The sequence below is a fragment of the Ptiloglossa arizonensis genome, chromosome 9 (assembly GCF_051014685.1).
Source record: "Ptiloglossa arizonensis isolate GNS036 chromosome 9, iyPtiAriz1_principal, whole genome shotgun sequence".
Classification (NCBI taxonomy): Eukaryota; Metazoa; Arthropoda; class Insecta; order Hymenoptera; family Colletidae; genus Ptiloglossa; species Ptiloglossa arizonensis.
The window spans coordinates 22,328,671-22,347,657 of NC_135056.1; the positions used below are offsets into that span (position 1 = coordinate 22,328,671).

General features: G+C 57.6%; 1 protein-coding gene and 1 long non-coding RNA gene across 4 annotated transcripts in view; one reads left to right on the forward strand and one right to left on the reverse strand.

Annotated features, from left to right (window-relative positions):
• LOC143151184 (uncharacterized) overlaps positions 1-18,987 on the forward strand; it is a 157,509-nt gene that overhangs the window by 23,838 nt on the left and 114,684 nt on the right. The window lies entirely within an intron of this gene.
• The window catches only part of Inr-2 (insulin-like receptor-like), a 21,809-nt gene continuing 2,822 nt past the window's right edge, over positions 1-18,987 (reverse strand). The window contains exons 2-11 of one of the 3 annotated variants that reach the window (XM_076320848.1): positions 11,799-11,973; positions 11,272-11,518; positions 9,054-9,159; positions 6,945-8,342; positions 6,557-6,876; positions 6,122-6,487; positions 5,518-6,053; positions 4,951-5,446; positions 4,599-4,843; positions 1-4,535 (exon numbers count right to left, since the gene is read on the reverse strand). In XM_076320848.1, the coding sequence (XP_076176963.1) occupies positions 3,884-4,535; positions 4,599-4,843; positions 4,951-5,446; positions 5,518-6,053; positions 6,122-6,487; positions 6,557-6,876; positions 6,945-8,342; positions 9,054-9,159; positions 11,272-11,518; positions 11,799-11,973 (4,541 nt within the window). In that variant the 3' untranslated portion in view covers positions 1-3,883. Of the gene's footprint in view, positions 4,536-4,598; positions 4,844-4,950; positions 5,447-5,517; positions 6,054-6,121; positions 6,877-6,944; positions 8,343-9,053; positions 9,160-11,271; positions 11,519-11,798; positions 11,974-17,561; positions 17,900-18,987 lie in introns of those variants that run through there. The other 2 variants (XM_076320849.1, XM_076320847.1) reach the window with 2 other exon arrangements.

Consider the following 18,987-nt stretch of genomic DNA (forward strand, 5'->3'; position numbering starts at 1 on the left):
TCCCGCGTTCCCGCGTGACTCGTTCGCGAGAGTTTCGCTCGTTCGGGAACGCGGCTCGACGCTCGTTCGATTCTTCTCGCCGATCGATACGCGTCCGGCCCGACGAGCCTTGTCGCCCGTTGAAATTCCTGTCTCGTTGCGATCGCTCGGTATATCGGATTCGCGCGTTCGCGTCGCTACCGTGATCCACGTGTACGCGTACATCCGCTTGCTCGCGATCGTCGTACACGGACGCGCGACGTTTGCTCGTTACTCGTGTACACGCAAACGTACGTACGCACGTACAGTCGTTCTCGTAACGTTACGCGCATATCTCCTTCGTATCGGATTCCTCCGTCCTTAATATACGTATACGTACACGATCTCGAAACTATATAGGCCTAAGAAACTTCGTTTTAGAGCCACGAGCCACTTTGTACGATATAGAGAGAACTCGTCACTTCGTAGGAAACATTTTTCAGCTTTAATCTTACGACGCCTTACGCATACGGAGCCTGTGTACGCGCGTACAGGGTGTTTCGCGAGAACGAAGCTTTGAAAAATATTTTCCGGCCAAAGCTCGCGGACGTTCCTTCTCCTCGTAAATGTTCGATATTTCTCGTCCGCGATCTCCCCTCCGTTGAACACGGGAACGCGACCGACACCCTGTATCGCTGCACGCGTACAAAGTATGCATACGGTCTAAGCGTTAACTGTTTATCCGTATTACGCTAAATACTTCGGAATACGAGCGAGGCTTCGCACTGTTTATAATACAAGAGTCGGCCACGCGAGCGTCGTCCGTTTCCTCGTCAAACTCGGCTCGCGTTTCATTTCTCACCGAAAGGAGCTCGCTCGTGCGCCGCGCACCGATCGCGGGTTTGCCCGTGGCTTCGCTCGATCGTTTCTTTCTTCGGCGGAAACGAGGAACGAGTCCGCGGGCAACGCGCTTCGAACGATCCTCGGCGCGTACGATTCGCTGAGCGGATAAGTCGAACGTAGAAAGAAGAGCGACGCGGCAACGGTCGCGCGAGAGACTCGGCGAGACCGAGACCGAGAACGGGGATCAAAGTTTGTCACGAGCGAGACCGCGCGAGCTTGCGAAAAACGAAAGAAGCTCGGCCGGTGGTCGAAGAGGATCGCGAGCGCGCCTCTCCTCTCGACTTCTCGCGAGAATCCTCCGGCTTGGCACTTGGACTCGGTCAACGGGAAACGAGGTTAGTATAGAGGGTTCGAGTCGAGTCGAGCGGTTCGCGTCGCGCGATCCTCTCGACGCGGACGATACAGTCCTTTCTGACGCGTTTCAACGATCTCTCGTTGCTTCGACCCAACGTACACCAGTGTAAAGCGTTACAAACGAAGCGAGTAATTTGCATTAGGTCGTTGGTGCTCGAATCTCGTTACGATACGGTTCAGCTTCTCGCTCGGCAATCGATACAGCGATTCGCGAGAACGTTCGAACGCTCGGTACCTCGGCAATTTCTTCCCTCGTCCCGTTTCAACGAATCGAACGAAACGAGCGAAAGAGAGGATCGACGGTGCTCGGTTCTCGGTTGTCTTCAACGTCGAACGTTCGTAACGTTTTCACGAGCCAATGGTAACGAGGACGGAAAAAGCGTTCCGGGAGCAAAGACGGTAAAAGGCCGTAAGCGTCGACGAATCGAATACCGGTTTTCTTCTTCCGAAACTCTTCGAACGACGAAAAAATGCGCGTCGGCCGTTCCGCGCGAGGCCGGTTTCGTTCCCACGAATTCCATTGCGACGCCTTCGCTTCCCGTTTTTCGTTCTCGCGTCCCAACGGAAACTCGGTTTCTCCGTCCGTCGTTGGAGCGGTCTTTTCGGCCGGTCGCGCGCAAAGGACGCGAGAAAGAAACGAAGAAGGAGAGAAAGTTAGAGCGACGGTAAGTCTCCGGGAGGGGAGGAGAAAGAAGAAGAAAAACAAAAAAAAAAAGAAAAATAAAAAGAAGAGGGAGACGCAGCGGGTCTCGAGCGGATGCACTCGGCGAACGAGAAAAGAAACAAGAGGATGGCCTATCGCGAAGAGATGAGAAAATATATGTATACACGTGTATATGGAACTTCTACCATTTCGTTCGATAACGTTAAACTTACTCGGCAAACACGGGCGTTAATAAAATGGGATTAGCTAATCAGTCTTGTGTGTTAGAGGCTCGTTACGTCTAGACTCGAGCGCGTATCGCGTCGCTGCTCGCGGCATCGTGTTCTCTCCTCTCGCTTTTGCTCGACGTTTGGCTCCCGACACGACGACGTTCTTGTTCTTGTTCTTGTTCTTGTTCTTGTTCTTGTTGTTGTTCTTGTTGTTGTTGTTGTTGTTGTTGCGGTGGTGGTTGTATTCGACGATCGAACAGGTTCGCGTATTCGAAACCCGTTAGGTCCGTCGATCGATCTCGAGCTAAAGGCAGTCTAGGTTCTCTGGTCTACTCGGAAGCGTACCGACATCGTGCCTCCGAACGGTTCGATTCGTTTCTACGGATCGCGCGCGGCGTGACGCGAGAAAACCAGTCCACGGCGTCGATCCGTTTCGATGCGCTCGCGTTAGCACCAATGGAGCAATTCTCTGTTGCACGATCGGGGTGGAAAAGTTTCGCGGAGACGCGACCCGATCGTCCCGGGGAAGGAATCGTCGATCACGGATGCGGTTTCTCGCGTCCACGCCGAGACAATCGGGACGAATATACCTGTAAACGCGACCGAATCGAGAACGAGCGACGACCGTCCGCGTCCCCGTGCTCGATCGGTCTCCGGGTACATTCCCTCTCCAACGAACATCGAATAATCTAATCTATCGGTAATAGTAATCGGCGAAGAAGCCTAAAATCGTGCAAAGTGGCAGCTAAGCGCGTTCCGCGTGTTCTTTGTCGAGTATAAAATCGTCGTACCGTTCTGGTAGCGATGTGTGCGTGCGTGCGTGCGTGCGTGCCTGTGTGCCTGCCTGTCTGCGTGCTCGTGTGTGGTGTGTAGAGTGTGTACGCGCGCCTAATTGCCACTTCGATTCACCGCTTCGACGGGGTCAACGAAAAACGAAGGAAGCCGTCGTTTCCTCGTCACGGTTAGTTTCGAACCAAGAGAACCGCGTCTCTAAATTATCAACGATGCAACGGAACGCGGGCACTCGTACGCGCATACACCCATGTATCCACACACGCACACGCACACGCGGAAAAATATGTACACGTACGCGCACGTGGAACGATCCTCGTCTTCCCGAAGCAACGAACGAACGCGTCGAGAACGATGATCGTTCGCGGTTAGGGGGAAAGTAGCCGGGAATAGATTCGAGAGCGTCCGATCGCTTTCGAAGGGATCGGGCCGTGCGCGCGCGTAAAACGCAAATCGTTAATTAATATAAATCTTTGATGCGATTACGTATATGGTTTGCAGCCGAGAAAACGGCTGCCACGATCGGCTCCGGTTTCGAACTCGGTGGGTCGTCAGAGGCGCTCTCGTCGCGCGTTTTCGTTCGGTCGTCCACCATTGGTAAGAAAACGTGCCGTTTGTCTTTTTCCCTCGTTCCGGCGCGAGAGGGGCCAGTGTCCGCTGCTAACCGAGGATCGTGGATCGAGAGACGAAATCGAGAGGTTGCCGCTCTCGCGAAAATAAACGAACGTCGGAGGGTGGGAGGTGGGTGGGCGGCCGATCTTCGAACGAAGGCTTAAAAATACAAGTTACGCGATCAGAATCTACCGACGCGGCGAGTTTCGAGTCTAAAACGGAATCGTCGTTGGGTTTCGATCGCGAGTGCTCGGGCGGACACTGGCCCTTTCGAAAGGTCGTTCGAGTTTGGAACGACCGCGCGTTAGGAAGCGGAACGGTGACGACTGGGAACGCGATGCGAGTCGCGGAGCATCGTTTGCCGACGACTCGGACCGCGAACGCGTCGAGACTACGTGGTCGCGCCACCGATGTACCCGTTGTTCAAAGTCTCCGGTTTGTTCGCGTACTCGACCGTCGACGGTATCGCGTCCTTCTTCTCGAGGTCGATGGCGTCCATCGAGGGGAAATCGAGCCGCAACGGCACCGTTTCCCTCTTCTCGACGCCCGAGAGGATCTCCGGGCTGCCGTTCTCGTAGTCCGGGCTGGTCAGCTTCGACGAATTCGGGCTACCGAGGAAGCTTCGTTTGTTGACGTTCATCGGGCTGCTCGATGACTTGTTGCCCATCGAGAGCTGGCTGAGGTTGCTCCGCGAGGCGCTCCTCGCGTCGACGAACGGCGAACTCTTTACGGATTTCAGGCTGTCCTCGACGAACGGGAGGTTCAACGCGTCTTTGTCCGAGGCGATCGAGTTCCCGGAGACCCCGTCGAAGTCGTCGAAACCCGCCTTCAACGGCACGTTCGAGGAGTTCGTGTTGCGACAGTTGACGGTGGCCTTTGAGTTCTCGCCGTAAGAGTCCATTCTGTACCGAGAACCGAAGCTGTTCTTGACGCTGCTTGGCTCGAAGCTGGCGAAATCCCCGAAATCTTGCCGCAACGGTGAGTCTTCTTCGCCCTCCGCCTCCTCCTCTTGCAAGTCTTGGAGCGTGGAGAGTTCCAGGTGCCTGGGAACGCGACGACGAATCGTAACGATCGGTATCGCCGGTGGAAATGTAGGGCCTACTTACTGATCGGTCTGCGGCGAGTTCGATCTGGTTTGATTTCGCGCTTCGATCCCCTCCGTGCTGTGGTAGAAGCTGACTAGCTGAAAGTTACGAGAGTCGATGTGCTTCAAGAGCATCGTGGCGATGTCCATGAAGGTGGGTCTTCGGGTCGCTTTGTGCCTCCAAGTGCGCTTCATTAGCTCGTAGAGCAACTCTGGACAGTTCTCCGGTCGCTCCATCACTCCTCCTTCGATCACGTAGCGCAATACCTGCGAAAGGAAATGCCGCGCGCGCGCGCGCGACGCGACGCGAGGCGAGCCGAGGTCAGAACCGAGCGGTACCGCGAATCGGTTAGCGTTGAAACGCGGCCGCGCACCTGGTCGTTGGACAAACCCTGATACGGCTGCGAGGCGAAGGTCACCATCTCCCACAACACGACACCGTAGCTCCACACGTCCGAGTAGCTGCTGAACACGCCGTCCTTCAAGCTCTCCGGCGCCATCCACCTCACCGGCAGAAGCCCCTTGCTTCCCTTGCGGTAGTAATCTCTCTCGTAGACGTCCCTGGTCATCCCGAAGTCGCCCACCTTCACGGTGAGATCCTCCGCGACCATGCAATTCCGCGCGGCCAGGTCTCTGTGGACGAACTTTTTCGTCGCGAGGTACGCCATGCCGTCCGCGATCTCGATCGCCATCTGGAGTATTCGTTCCAACTTCGGGGGCGCGTTCGAGAAGTTATCGCAGGTACCGGGTCGGTGGCTTCTCAGGTATCTCTTCAAGTCGCCGTTCACCATCAGCTCCATTATGACCAAGGTCGGTTGCCCGCGCGTCACCACGCCCAACAGTTTCACCACGTGATGGGCGTCGAAACCCCTGCGAGAGAGAACAACGAACGAACGAACGAGAACGATTCGATATGTCGGGAAGATGGTCGACCAACTTACTTCATCACGGACGCCTCGTTGAGAAACTCGATGTGCTCCCGATCGGTGGCGTCCTTGTTCACCGTTTTGACGGCGCACTGGACCTCCGGCTTCCCCTTTACGATGTCCCTGGCGATGCCCTCGTAGACCATCCCGAACGAACCGTTCCCCAGCGATCGGAGCATCTCGATCTTCTCCCTGGGCACCTCCCACTCGTCGAGAACGTACGGGGCGCTCACGTACTCCGGGTTCACGGTCGCTATCAGGGTCGCGTTCGCCACGCTCCTGGTGTACTTTCGTTTCAACACGTAGAACGATGTCAAGCAGAGGATCACGAAAACCACGCAGAACAGTAACCAGAAGACGATCCAAAAGGTGCCGAGCGTGTTCCGTTCCTCGATGTAAAAGAACTTGACCCGCGTGTACGCCCCGTTGCCCGCCAGACTCGTCGCCCTGACCTTCACGGAGTAGTTGCCGGCCTGCAGCCCCTTCAGAACGTACGATTTACCCGCCTTGGTGAAGTCCCGCCTCGTGATGCAGATCACCGTTGGCTTGTACTGGAAAAGAAAAAAACGGGTAATCGTTTTCGGTATCCTCGATGGTCCACCGCGCGATCGTTACTCACGTTTTGAATGTCCACCCTCTTGTACTCGATTTGATAGGTGACTATCAGACCGTTCGGTTGCGGCGGTTCCTCCCACTGAAGCGTGACCATCGTCGTCAGGCTGTTGTTCTCGCGGGATGTGGTCATCTCGAACGTGTTCGGTGGTATGTTGTCGGCGGTCTGTAGCGCCAGGGTGCGGTAGGTCCTCATGCTCTTGGTGGAGCACTTTTTGTAGGTGTCGTTCATTTCCTGCGCCCTGCATGCCTGCACCTCGATGTTGTAGACGGCAAAGTGTCGTAGGTTCTTCATCACGAAGGAGTAGTTTGAGCTCGGTACGAGCCGCTCGAACACGACGTAGGTGTTGTTCTCCATCTTGTCGACGACCGGCTGCGGATTCGCAAAGTATCGTTCGGTCGAGCGGTATCGTTCGCGAGGTAAAACGAGGTCGATGCTTACCTGATCGCGGTCCAACGATTTCGATTTTCGAGCGGTCGGAACGAACGAGACCTCGCCGACGTCCCGTTTCGTCCTCGGTTTCCGCTTCACGTACACCTGATTGTGGAGCGCGTCCTCGAAGGCGATCGCGCTCGAGGCTTCCTTCTCCCGAAGGGACTGATCGTTCTCGCGATCGGTGCACTCGCAGGTCCCGGTTTTCGATGCCATCGTTTGCTTCTTCTCCTCCTCCTCGAGTCGTTTCCTGTCCTCCTCCTCCTCCTCCATTCGTTTCCGGTCCTCGTCCTCGACCGAGATCGCCTTCTTGTCGGTGAGCAGCATGGCTGTAAAGAGGGAACGGGCGTGTACGCGTCGTCGCCGAACGACGGAGTGTCAAGCGAGTTTCACTTACGTTCCTCGCAATAGTTTCTCTGGTCGATAAAGTTCGGGTCGTCGGGCTCCCATCGACCAAAGATCCGGTAGTGCGTCAAGTTCCCGTTCTTGTTGACGGGCGAGGACCAGGACATGCCGAGCTCGCTGCTCGACGTGCTCCAGGTTTTCAAGAATCTCGGCGACTCGGGCGCCTCGGGCATCGTCCTGAAGTACGTGAGATTGCTCTGGCCGCCGGATCTCTCGGTGGCGATCGCGTAAGTCTTCACGTAGTAGGCGTACTGGGTGTACGGTTTCAGCTGGGAGAGATAGTGGGTGTGCACCCTCTTCTCGAGCTGGCCGGGAAATTTCGAGGTCTCCATCAGGCTGGCGTTGGTGTTCGCGGCGACGTCGTCCACCTTCCAGCCGTCGCCACCGCAGGCGTCCCTGCCGTCGTACATGGTCACGTTCCCGTTCGGCGCCTCGATGAAGTAGACCACGTAGCCCAGCAACGACCTCGAGTCGTGGTGATTGAACGGTTCCCACTCGATCACCGCGCCCCACGGGGACTTGGTGCCCACTCTGGTCTTGAGCTCGGTGACGTTGCAGGCTACCTTGTCGCCGTTGCTGTTCGCCGCCGCCTCGTACATGGCGAACGCTCTCAGACCCGCCTTCTCCCTTAACGTCTCGATCTTGTACAAACACAGTTTCGGGTTCATGTGAAAGAACACCTTGCCGGGCTCGCCCTTGTAGAGTATCTCGATGTCCCGGTGCCAGCTCCAGTCCCACAGCTCCTGCAGGTTCTGGTTGTCCATCACGACCAGGGAGTACTTTGTGCTGTCGATGTCGTTGCCGCGTATCACGCGCAGGTTCTTCAGGAAGTTTAGCGATATCAACGGGAAGCTCCGCACGACCTTGAGGTATCCGTCGATCTCCTCTATGGTGCCGAGGCTGTCCTCCAGCTCCTTGACGATGTTCTTCCCGCCCCGTATCTGGATCTCGAGGCTGCCGGTGATGCGCGTGCATCCGCGCAGCTTCTGAGCGGAGGCCATGCTGTCCACGTTGACCCCGGTGCACTCCTTTTGGCAGGGTCCGTCGCACTTTTTGCAGGACAGTTTCCCGTCGATCTCCTCGTCCGTGTAGCCGGGCGGGCACTCCATCACGCAGCTACCGTTGAACGGTTTGTACGGATAGTTTTTCACGTTGTAGGCCTCCCGCGGCTTCTCCATGCGGCGACACCTCTCCTCGTCGATGCACCGGTGACTCATGAACTCGAGGAGACCGTTCGGGCAGCTGTCGGTGCACTCGTTCTCGGCGGTGATCATGTCCTTGCAGACGGTGCAGTCGCGCGCGGTCCAGCCGGTGCACGTGCCCAGGCACGAGACGTGGCAGCACCTTCCCGACGCGTCGCAGGCGTTGTTCTCGCACCTCGGGCTGCAAACTGAAATCGAAGAGACCGGTCAGTCGGTGGGAAAGAACAACCGCGGAGAAACCGCGAGAGTTTCCTTCGTCGAGGGGGAGAACCTTTCGGAGCCAGCCAATGCGCGAAACCGACGGCCAAACAATTTTCGCCAGTCGAACTCGACGCGGAGGCAATTTCTAACCGCCTACGCCGATACCCCGTCCCTCCCTCCCTCCCTACGCCGCGGAACCTCCCACGGAACGAATCGGGACCGACCGACTCCATTTTCCGCAAGGCCGACGAATCATCGGATCGTTTCGGAAGTAAGAAAGAAACGAGCGACATCGCGTCGCTGGCGACAAGTGGGTCGGTCGCGCGTGGGAGCGCTCGTCCGAAGATAAACGCGTCCGTCCATCCGTCCATCCGGCCGTTCGTCCGTCCGTTCGTTCGCGGCTCGACGCCGGAGGAGGACCGCGCTCGATCTCGCGCGGTCTCGATTTTCGAGTCTCCGCGAGAACGGAGGATGGAGGATGGAGGATGGAGGATGGAGGATGGAGGATGGAGGATGGAGGATGGACGATGGACGTAAAGCGACGGGGTCTCATCGGCGATCGATGATCGCGGCGCGTTTGCGTAGACAGGGAGTCGTTGAACTCGTCGTCGGGCCAAGCTGGCTCCGAAACTCGAGATCCTTTCCGGCCGGGGTTCTCGACCCAAGCCGCGTTCCTATCGGTTGCGCGGGAGCATTACTTTGTTGGCAATGTCGCTGGTTCCAGCACAGTGTCTCGCCGGGCTTGGTCGGTCTCTGCGGGCAATGTTTCTCGCACAACGGGCACCCGTTCTTCGGATTATTTCCCTGTGAACAGAAAAGCGGGGCAACGTTGATCGTGGTTTCGTACGGTTCGTTTTCGCGGAGCGTGGACCGCGCGAGCGTTCCCTCGGTAGCCAGCGAGCTCTCGCCTCCGTCGTTGGCCTCGCGCGAAGCGAAAGAATTCCTCGACCAACGGCAAAGGGTACCGCGGAGACCGAGCTCGGATCGATACGTCTGGCGCCTTCTATTATTCATTTTTATCGTCGCGGTGCCATTTACCCGCCTTACCGAACTTTTACCTTCCGCGAGTCTCTTCTCCCGCGCCTTTCGTTCCCGCCCGTTTCCGTTACACCGATCGAACATCCCTCCCAACCTTTTCTCCAACATCGAGATCTCCGAATCTTCGGAACCGCGCGAAAACACGATCGCGCCGAGTCGAAAACTCCCGAGCCTCGAATCTTTCCAACGCGTCGCCTCGCGTCGCGTCTCGTCGCGTCGGCCGGATACTAATTAACCCTCTGACCCGGTCACGTTTCATCGATCGCTACCGCGATCGCTGCCGTTCCCGCGACGAGACGCTCTTTCCTTCCCGAGGAAAGAAACGAAACAAGTAACGTACGCCCGAGAGACAACGATTCGCGATACGAACGTACGCGTCGACGAAAGAGAGCGAGACTCGATTTATCTCGCGAGCGCGACGATGGTGTCGCCGTCGACGTCGACGTCGCGGAGACTCGACGAAGAACTCGACGCGCTCGCGGTTTCGATCGACGAACAACCATCGAAATTTTCGGAAAAGTTGCCACGGACGCGACCGAGTTTCTGGACGATGGCGGGACATTTGGCCGGAATTGGCTCGTCAGCGTTCCTTCGAAACTCGATTCCGATTCGAACGATTCGCGAACGGTTTCTTCGATGTTATCGTCTCCGGAACCACGAGGCGGCGAGCAACGCTAATTAAATCTGAAACCTCGCGAAACGTCCGGCTCGTATCGACGAGGAAGCATCGAGGTGCGCGCAGGGAAGATTCGAATCTCTCCGCCCGGAAACCGATCTCTCGATCGTAACGTGCATCGGATCCGACGAGTCCGAGTCGCGAGTCGTCGTTTTCGGAGTCGAAGAAGCCTCTCGAAACGAAAGGAGAAAAGGAAAAGAAAAGAAAGGAAAAAGAGAAAAGCGAAAGAAAGGCGGGAAAAAGGTTGGACTTGTGTGGTTCGAGTTTTCCACGAGTTGGTTCGTTCGATATTTCGGACTCTCCGTGAGCTTTCGCGCGCGATATCATCGATGACGTTGCGTTTCTCGTCTCCCAACTGCGCAGTACACGGCACGTGGATTCTCGATGGAAGTTTCCCGTCGATCGAGGAGGAATCTCGGCGGCGCGATTCGTCGCACCCGAGGCTCTCGCGATCGAATATTCCCTCGCGGTGGTCGCGCGCGCGATTACGCGTTCGTAAATGCGAGTCGGATCGAATCGCGAATCGCGAATCGCGAACCGCGGCGTGGAGGCCACGCGGCGCGTACGTGGGCTTCGCGAGGCGTGTATCGCGCGCGATAACGAAGGCCGCGCGTTTCGTTTCACGAATTAACGGTGCGGCGCGGCACGGCGCGGCGTGGCGCGGAGCGGAGCGGAGCGGAGCGGAGCGGAGAGAGACTCGCGCGCAGCCTCGCTGGTCGAGGACGGTTTTTCGGCGTCTCGCGAAACGAATCGCGCGATAACCTCGAGATTTACTTTTCGAGAGGGTAGATCGCTCGATGGAAATACCGGCGAACGATCGCGAGGATTTTACGGATCGGTTCCGTTCGGAGGGAACTCGAGAACGACCTTTTCGCGGATACGACGACGATATTATTACTCCGGTGGAGCGAGGACGGTCGGTCGCGGTCGGTCCGCGCCAGAAATAGTCCGGTCCGCGAAAGAAGGGAGAGAGGGAGAGCGCGAGCGGAGCCGGAACGCGATTCTTCGATTTACGCCGAAACCGGGCGACGTTCTCGCTTCCGACCGAGGGCGAAATCCTCGCCCCCGGAAGCGATACTCCTCGTCGAGAGGGTCGCGCGCCTCCTCGACCAAGGAATTCCCGGTGAGAAAATAACGCGCGTCGAACTCGATCGAAGGATACCACCGGGACGGCCTCGGCGAACCGTCTTCCCTCGACTTACCGTGATCACGTGTTCGCCTTTGCCAGCCTTGGCGATCAGGTCCCAGTCGATCGTGTCCACGTAACAGAGCGCGGGATTCATCTCGAAACGGACGGAGCCCCGTACGATCGTCGTCAGACTGTGAAGACCGATCTCCTGCAGGTTCATCACCTCGAACGCGACCAGGGCGTAATTTATGAAGAGGGAATGGCCCCGTATCACCGTCAGATTCGGGAACAGTCGACCGATGCTTCGCAGCCCGTCCACCCTGCAACGACAACGGAAACCAAACGGTGAAACGGTGTTCCGCGAACGCGCGAACAGGAAACGACCAAACGGCGAGACGATTACGACGCGCGACCGGCACCGACCGAGTTTACCGACCCTCCAACGGAGAGAGGAACCCGAGACGCGTACCGCTCGGGATTTATCGCGCGAGCTAGTCGCGTTAAGGAGACGGGCAAACTTTCGATCCATCCACGAGGAGAACGCGTTCCTCGGCAACGATCGATATCGTCTCGTCCGTTAGGAGGGACGGTTTTTTTTACCTGTACAGCAGCAAGTATCCGGTGATCTCCTTCAACTCCGGGAAAGAAATGTTGGAGTACTCCCATGGTTCGGCGTTGTCGATCAGCAGAATTTGCACGAACCCCTCGACTATTCGACATCCCTTCAGTTTCGAGAAATTGCGCACGCCGTTTCTTATGTCTATGCTTTGGCACACTGAAACAGAAATCGCGTCGTCGAGCGTATCGTTTACTCGAGAGGAAAGTTTCCCCCTCGGAGAAACGAGAGTCGAGCTTTCGCTCGAGCTCGCGTTTCCGTACCGAGGACTCCCTCGGATCGTTGTATCGTCGATTCGGCGATCGCGCGGTTCGTTCGGGGTCGGCGAATGCGGCGAAGAATCTGAAAACACGGGGAGATCCCGTTCCGTCCACGTGCGTAGGCTCGGCATTGTCACTGGAGCGAGCGAGCGTCGTCGAGGCGACGCGACGAAACGCGACGCGCGGTCGATCGCAACGGGACGCGCTAAAAATACGCGGCGACGGCTGGCATTGGGATAAACACGAGGGCGCGCGAGCGACTCGATCTAGGCACGCGGTCCGCTCGCTCGGTCTCCGCTTCTACGCATTTAGAATGTCGGTGGCTTTTGACCCACGGTTAATCGTCCGCGGGTGGGTATTCTCGCATCCTCCGCCGGCGGAAACTCGGTACCACGGGAAAGATTTCCCTCGGCCGCGACGCCCACGAACCGCGAAACGACAAACTTTCCCGAGCGAGGAGCAGAGTCGTCGCGTCGCGCCTCGTCTCGCTCGTCCGCAAAAATAGCCGTCTCCGCGAATTCCGGAGCTCTCGGGTCCCGAGCGTGCATCGCTGCTCCGCAAGACGCGGCGAATCAACGCCCCCGAGTTTACCGCGCGAACTCGATTTCGAGGATCGAGCTCGGGGGGCCCGGGATCGAACGAAGCCGCTCGTTTTCCTTGAACGAATCCGAAGAAAATCGAGCCGGCCGGCTCGAACGTCGCCGCGCCGCCTACGTGGACGCCCACTTGGCCAGTTTTTGTCGCGACGATCGTCCGTAGATTCGCGAGAACGAACGGTGGCGTTCGGCCGATTCCACGGAACGGTTCTTCCGATCGTTTCGTTTCGCGTAATCGCTCGGAGGGGTCCGCGAGCGCGCGGGAAAATTTCGAAAGACGGGGAGGATCGAGGAGAGCAACTGCCGCGTGTCTGGATACTCGGTAAACGACGGTAGAAATCGTAGATCGCGGCGGTCGGTCTCAATTCCGCGGCGTGGCTCGCATAAAATTAACCTCTCGACGGTGGTTACCGCGACCTCGTGGCAAGGAACTCGTTAGGTTTCGCGGAATCGATGACCTCCTCGTGCTCCTCCGCGGGGCTATCGAAGGAGGATCTCGAAGCTTCTTTTAATCGGCGGTGCGAGTCCGTTGCACGGGGCGCCGCGACCGTTCCGTTTTATTTTCCTCGATAACGGACGGGGCCTACTTACGGCCCGTTGTCAATAGCAGCGCTCGGATCGTTTCGACGCGCGTTCCAGATCGACGCTTCGATACGCGGCTCGAACAAAGATACGATGTATCGGGAAGCGCAGCGTCGTTCGCGCGTGTTGGTTAATTGTACACCGGCGAGTGGACGATGTTGCGAAGCGACTCGCGACCACGGGCCCTTCGGCAGGAACGAGCGCGATCCCGGCGAGCGACTCGATTCTCCGAAATCGATCGCGAGCCCGCCGTAGGGAGTTCGGTGGAGGTGTCGCGATACGACTCGGCCGCGTACCTCGAGATTCCCAGGGACTCGCTCGCGTTCGAAAGTCGTTCACCGACGCGAAAGAAGAGTCTCGATTCCCTTCCGGTGCGGCAAAGTTGCAACGCGGATCAGCGATGCGCGAAGGTTCGACGCGGTGTGCGGTCCCGCGATCGACGCCGCGCGGGACGAAGGGAGGTGGGCGGCGGTGGCGGCGGCGGAACGGGAGAGAGAGAAAGGAGGAATTCGCCGTGTCGGCTAGCTCCCGGCCCGAGAGATGTCCGGGTATTTACGTTCTCCTTAATACACCGAGTGGTTCGGTTCTATTAACGGCGTCGTTAGCAGGTGTAAGCGACTCGAAGGCACGTAGACTCTCCTCGGAGAGTCCATCCGGTCGATCGGTCGTGCTCGGCCGGCCTCGGTCGTGTTCGACTCGAGGCGAGCGAATCGCAACAAACTTGCAACGCCCCGTTCGCGATCGACAACGCCGGCCGCGACCGCATCGACCGCCGGCGACCGGTCGGAGGGGATCGCAAGCCAGTTTAAAAAGTTGCAACGGGCGCCGCATTCCAGACGCTCTCCTCAAGGTTATTAGCCATTCACCCAAAGGCCGAAGTACTCGGATGGCCTGCGCGAGCGAGCCTACCGATACCGACGCGCCTCCGTTTCCACGATCGAGTTCCCCAAATCTTTCGACATCGGTTGCCCGAAATTTTCTTCTCCTCGCGCCCCGACCGTCCAAACGCGTTTCGCCCTCCGCGAAACCGGTCCTCGGAAACGATCCGCGAGAGGACCGCGTCGCGCGAGCCTAACCACGCGTTCTCGCCGACAACATTGTTCCGACAAATTGCCACTCGATGCGTTCCATCGGAACCGGTTACGATCCGAGATTCGGCCGAGCCGTTCGGTCCCGATGATGCTCCCTCCTCGCGGCTCGGTGAGTTCCAGAGCTCGGGAGGACGAGGGCCCGCCTCGCGATCGACGAGAATTCTTTCCTTCGTTTCGAACGGTCGACGGAAACCCTCGCGAAGGACGAACGGTCTCCCGGTTAACATTTACGCGCGCGAATACCATCGAGGATTCGTACCGGGCGTTCGTCGTCTCGCGAACGTCGCGCGAGGATCGACGTTTCCACGGTACGGCACGGATCGTACTTGCGGCTCGAATCCGCGTCGGAATTTACGCTCGCGTTCGTTCGCCGGAGGGGAACGGGATACGCGCGACGGGCATCGCTGTAAAATCGTCGTCGAACGAGTCGGCTCGACCGGTCTCCGCGACGAAAAAATCCTCGACGTTCCGTTCGAAACCGACGCGTGGGTTACCGCGGGAAACGACGCCCCGAGCGTAGGATTCGCGAATCGTCCAACGACTCCTATCGAGAGGGGAACTCGATATCCGAGGCGTCGAACGCTTCGAGAACGAAAAGGCGTTACGCGCGGACGCGAGTCTCCTTCGGCGTTCGGTAATCGGAAGCGGAAACGGGCGAGCTCGAGCCAAAATGCTCGACCGGCCGTATCCGCTGATTCATCGTCCCCGGATGCGCCTCGAACCACCGGAATGGTATTACTTTCGAGCCCGTTCGAATCGCAGACTCGAAGAGACTGCTCGCCAGGACTACCGAGAAATCGAGTACCGCGAGGAGTACCTTCCTCGATGAGAAGCGAGCCATCGACGAGCCCCGAGATCGATTCGTCGGAACGCGTTCGGCGCGTATTAATCGGATTTCTGCGCGAGCGCATCGCCGCGAACGGGGTCGTCGACCTTGACCAGACGATGACCGCGTAGGGCCGGATGAAACTCTCCTCGCGCGTTCCTTGGATACCGGAACGAGGCTCCCTCGTTCGTCCCGCGATTTCCGAACGGAGAATACCTTCGACGCGAGTAACTCCCGCGACGAAACAATCTCGACGTCGATTCCGTCGCTCGAGGGGAACGCGCACGAGGGGTGGCTTCGATGGCTACGCTCCAACGACCGACGACCAACGACGTCGCGCACCGTTCGATACCTTCGATCGCTCTCGAAACCTTTTCGTCGAAAAGTTGCCCGCCAATTTCGGAAAAAAACCACCCTCGAGGCGAAGGGTGCTCGAGCTCGTTAACGGCACGGCCGGTAGTGCGCGAATTTTTCGGCCCGAGGAATGAAACGCGTCCAATCGCGAAACGGAACGGGCGAGCGCTCGTCGGATGGAAAATTTACGAGTAGACCGAGAGCAGCGAGGAAAACGACCGAGCGGAGGGCAATTATCTCGGTTAATTATTCCGCGGGTAAATCCTGCGCGGGATTCGTCCGCGTCTCGCTCCACTTTGGGAACCGAGGTTGTTTTACTCGAACACGCCCGCGTCGGGAGTCAACGTCCCGAGACACCGAGGGACCGAGGGACCGCGGGACCGCGGGACCGAGTCGACCGCGGCCGAAACGAGGCGGAGCCCTCTCCAAATTGTTATCGTTCGTCCTCGTTCTACTCGCTCTTCGCGAGCCCTTTCGAATCTCGCGAGGAGAAGACCCGCGATCCGGGAAAAGACGCCCGACGCGGTATCGGACGACCAACGGAACGCATCTTTCCGAAATCGAAACGCCCAAGGACTCGAGAACGACCAAAGGATCGCCCCCGCTCCTCGAAAATGCTCGCTCGTCGCCCGACGCGATTCACGATCTTCTATGAAATTGTAACGCGGAACGAATCGAGATTCGCTCGTCGCGGTGCCATTTTCCGCAACGGGTAAAGGAAAAAACGGAGCTCGTCGCCTCGAAAATCGAACGAAGAACCGCAAGAAAGCGCAACCGAGATCGAAGACGGCGAGGCTCGAACGTTAGGCTCCGGAGCAATTGGCGATCATTGGCGATCGTCGGGACACGTGGCGCGGCACGAAAACGAGGGAATGTGGGCCGTGGGACTACGCCGCTCGCGACAAAGACGTCCTGAATTCGTTCCGAGCCGCATTCCAGAACGTGAATCGCTTACCGACCGTCGCGTCGCCGCGAGCGCACCCTCTCGCTCTTTCTCTTCTCCTTTGTTCGGTTCGCGTTCGGTTCGCGTTCGGTTCGCGTTCGGCTCGCGTTCGGTTCGCGTTCGGTTCGCGTTCGGCTCGCGTTCGGCTCGCGTTCGGTTCGCGTTCGGTTCGCGTTCGGGCAGCGTTACGGCCAGCGTTCCTTCCAATTTCTCGCGGTAATTTCGAACGATCGACGTATCGCTCGGATCGCGCTCGCGCGAGTTCGCGTCCCCGACGAGCCAGCCGGAAATCGAGCTCGCCTTTCGAGCAGGAACGTATAATTAGCGTCGACGGGACAACGACACTCGAGTACGCGTAAATAACCGCGGGTTAACGCGTTTCCTCGTCTCTCTATTTTTGGAGGTATTCGACGCTGCCGAGTGCTACAATCTCGCCAAATTCTGGAAAACGAACAACCCTCGCGTCGCGAAAAACTTGACGAGGGAATAAAACGCGGCGGTTTTCGATCTCGGCCGGAAACTCGGTCGAAGCGGTGGGAACCCTCGAACCCCTCACGGCCCGCGGAGGAATCGAACGGCTTCTCCGATACGATTACCGTTAATTGAACGTAATTGATCGATCGAGCTTGTTCGGGAAGTAGCGATCCGGTCGGAAATCGGACCGATCGAGGGACGAAATTCCCAGGACCGAGTAACGGTTCTCTCGTCCTCAAAAGGACCGAGAGCGTTTCGAATCGATCTCCTCGGTGGGTCGCGGTACTCGGTTTCCCGGACGAAACGGAACGCGCCGGTGCGTTCGACGTTATTAATTTCTTGCGCGGCGGGAATGCCTCTCTCTTCGAGAGAGAGAGAGAGAGAGACGACAAAAACCGCGTCCACGTTCGCGTCGACTCGTTTCGGCGTTCGAGGTCGATCGATCGATCGACGAGCCGCGTTGGTTCCCCGAACCGGAAACCGCCAACGACACCTCGACCATCGGAATCTCGCGTACCGGCGACTCCGGGTTACAACGATCTCGTTGCCGAGAAACTGCGATCGCGTGCCAACTTCGACTCGAACGCGACAACGGTCAGCCTCTCGGTACTTTATATTTACCACGGTTTTCGAAAAGTACGAGGGCCATCGTCTCGCGCCGATCGAAATTTCCGAAAGATCGCGAGAAGAAACCAAACGAACAGACCGATGAAAAGAGTGCGCCGATATCCAGGCGAACGTTCGGGAAAACTTTTCGCGCCCAACGACGAAACCGCTGGACGCGTTACCGTATCGACGAAAAATTTCGAGTCGAAAGAATTTCCAAATTTCCATCGCGCGCTCTTACGAACGACGCGGAAACGTTCGTCGCGTTCCCTTCGCTGGAAACAAAGTCGGTCCGATGTTTCCTAGGGTTCCTTTTTACGACTTTGCTGCGTTCCGATCGCTCGATGCTTCTTCTTCTCCTTCTCCTTCTCCTCCTCTTATCCCCCCTTCTCCTCTTTGCTCACCGTCGCGCAGAGAATTTCGAAAACGAAACAGTCGTCGAAGCCGCAAGCTGTCCAAACAAGCGACCGCGTACTTCCAAAGATATCGAGTATCTCGACGAGGTTCAACCTGTTGACACTGAATAAATAGGTCCATTACCGAACGTATTTGTTCAACGGCAAGTAGCTTCGATCGAGGCGACGTAATTTGCGCGACGCCGTCGATCGTCCCGTACGTTGACTCGTTTTTCTTCTCGAATCGATTTCCAAATACGTTGCGAGCGTTCGACGCGACGAGCTTCGTCTCGAGGTCTCGAGAAACTTTCGGTAATCGGCGGAAGAAGAACCAAAACGCGAAGGAAATTGGAAAATTTGCGATGTTTCGACGACGTCGCGGGGAGAGGAGGAAGAAACACCGGGGCAAGAGGGTAGGTGTCTCGCGGCCGAGACGTACTTCCGCTCGACGAGCGCGAGGCCGCGTTCGAGAGGATCGGCGAGACTCGGTAGCGCGCGTGGCCACGCGCGCCCATCCACGAGAACCGAACAGCCACGAGCAATTTGCATTCCCGTCCGTCGACGAGCACATTGAAAATAACATCCTGTTTAACCAACTGACACCGGTTTTGGTTCCACGACCGAACGAATTCCGTTCGACGAGAAACAACACCGCCGGAGCCGAACCAAGAATACGTTCGACGAGGATCGAATTTCGGCCGCGTTTCGCTATTTACCCAACTCCTTTTTTTATCTCTGTTCGCTCCGTGTGTACTCTGTGCTCGCAAAAAGCGCCAATTTCGCGATAAATACGCAAAATGGACGAACGAATCGATCCGTTTGTTCGTCGCTCGGCAAAGATAAATACGAGCGAGGAAAAATTCAACGATCGTTCGCGCACAATTTTCCCCGACTTGGAACGAAACGGGGTTGCGGGTCGATTCTTCGCTCGCTAGCGCACGGGGAAGCGAGGAAAAGAACCTCGAGGAGGAAACGAGGTTCCGTCGACCGCCGGTCGCCGTTTTCGATTTTCTTGGCTCGGCCGGCCTCCGATCCCGTAACAACCC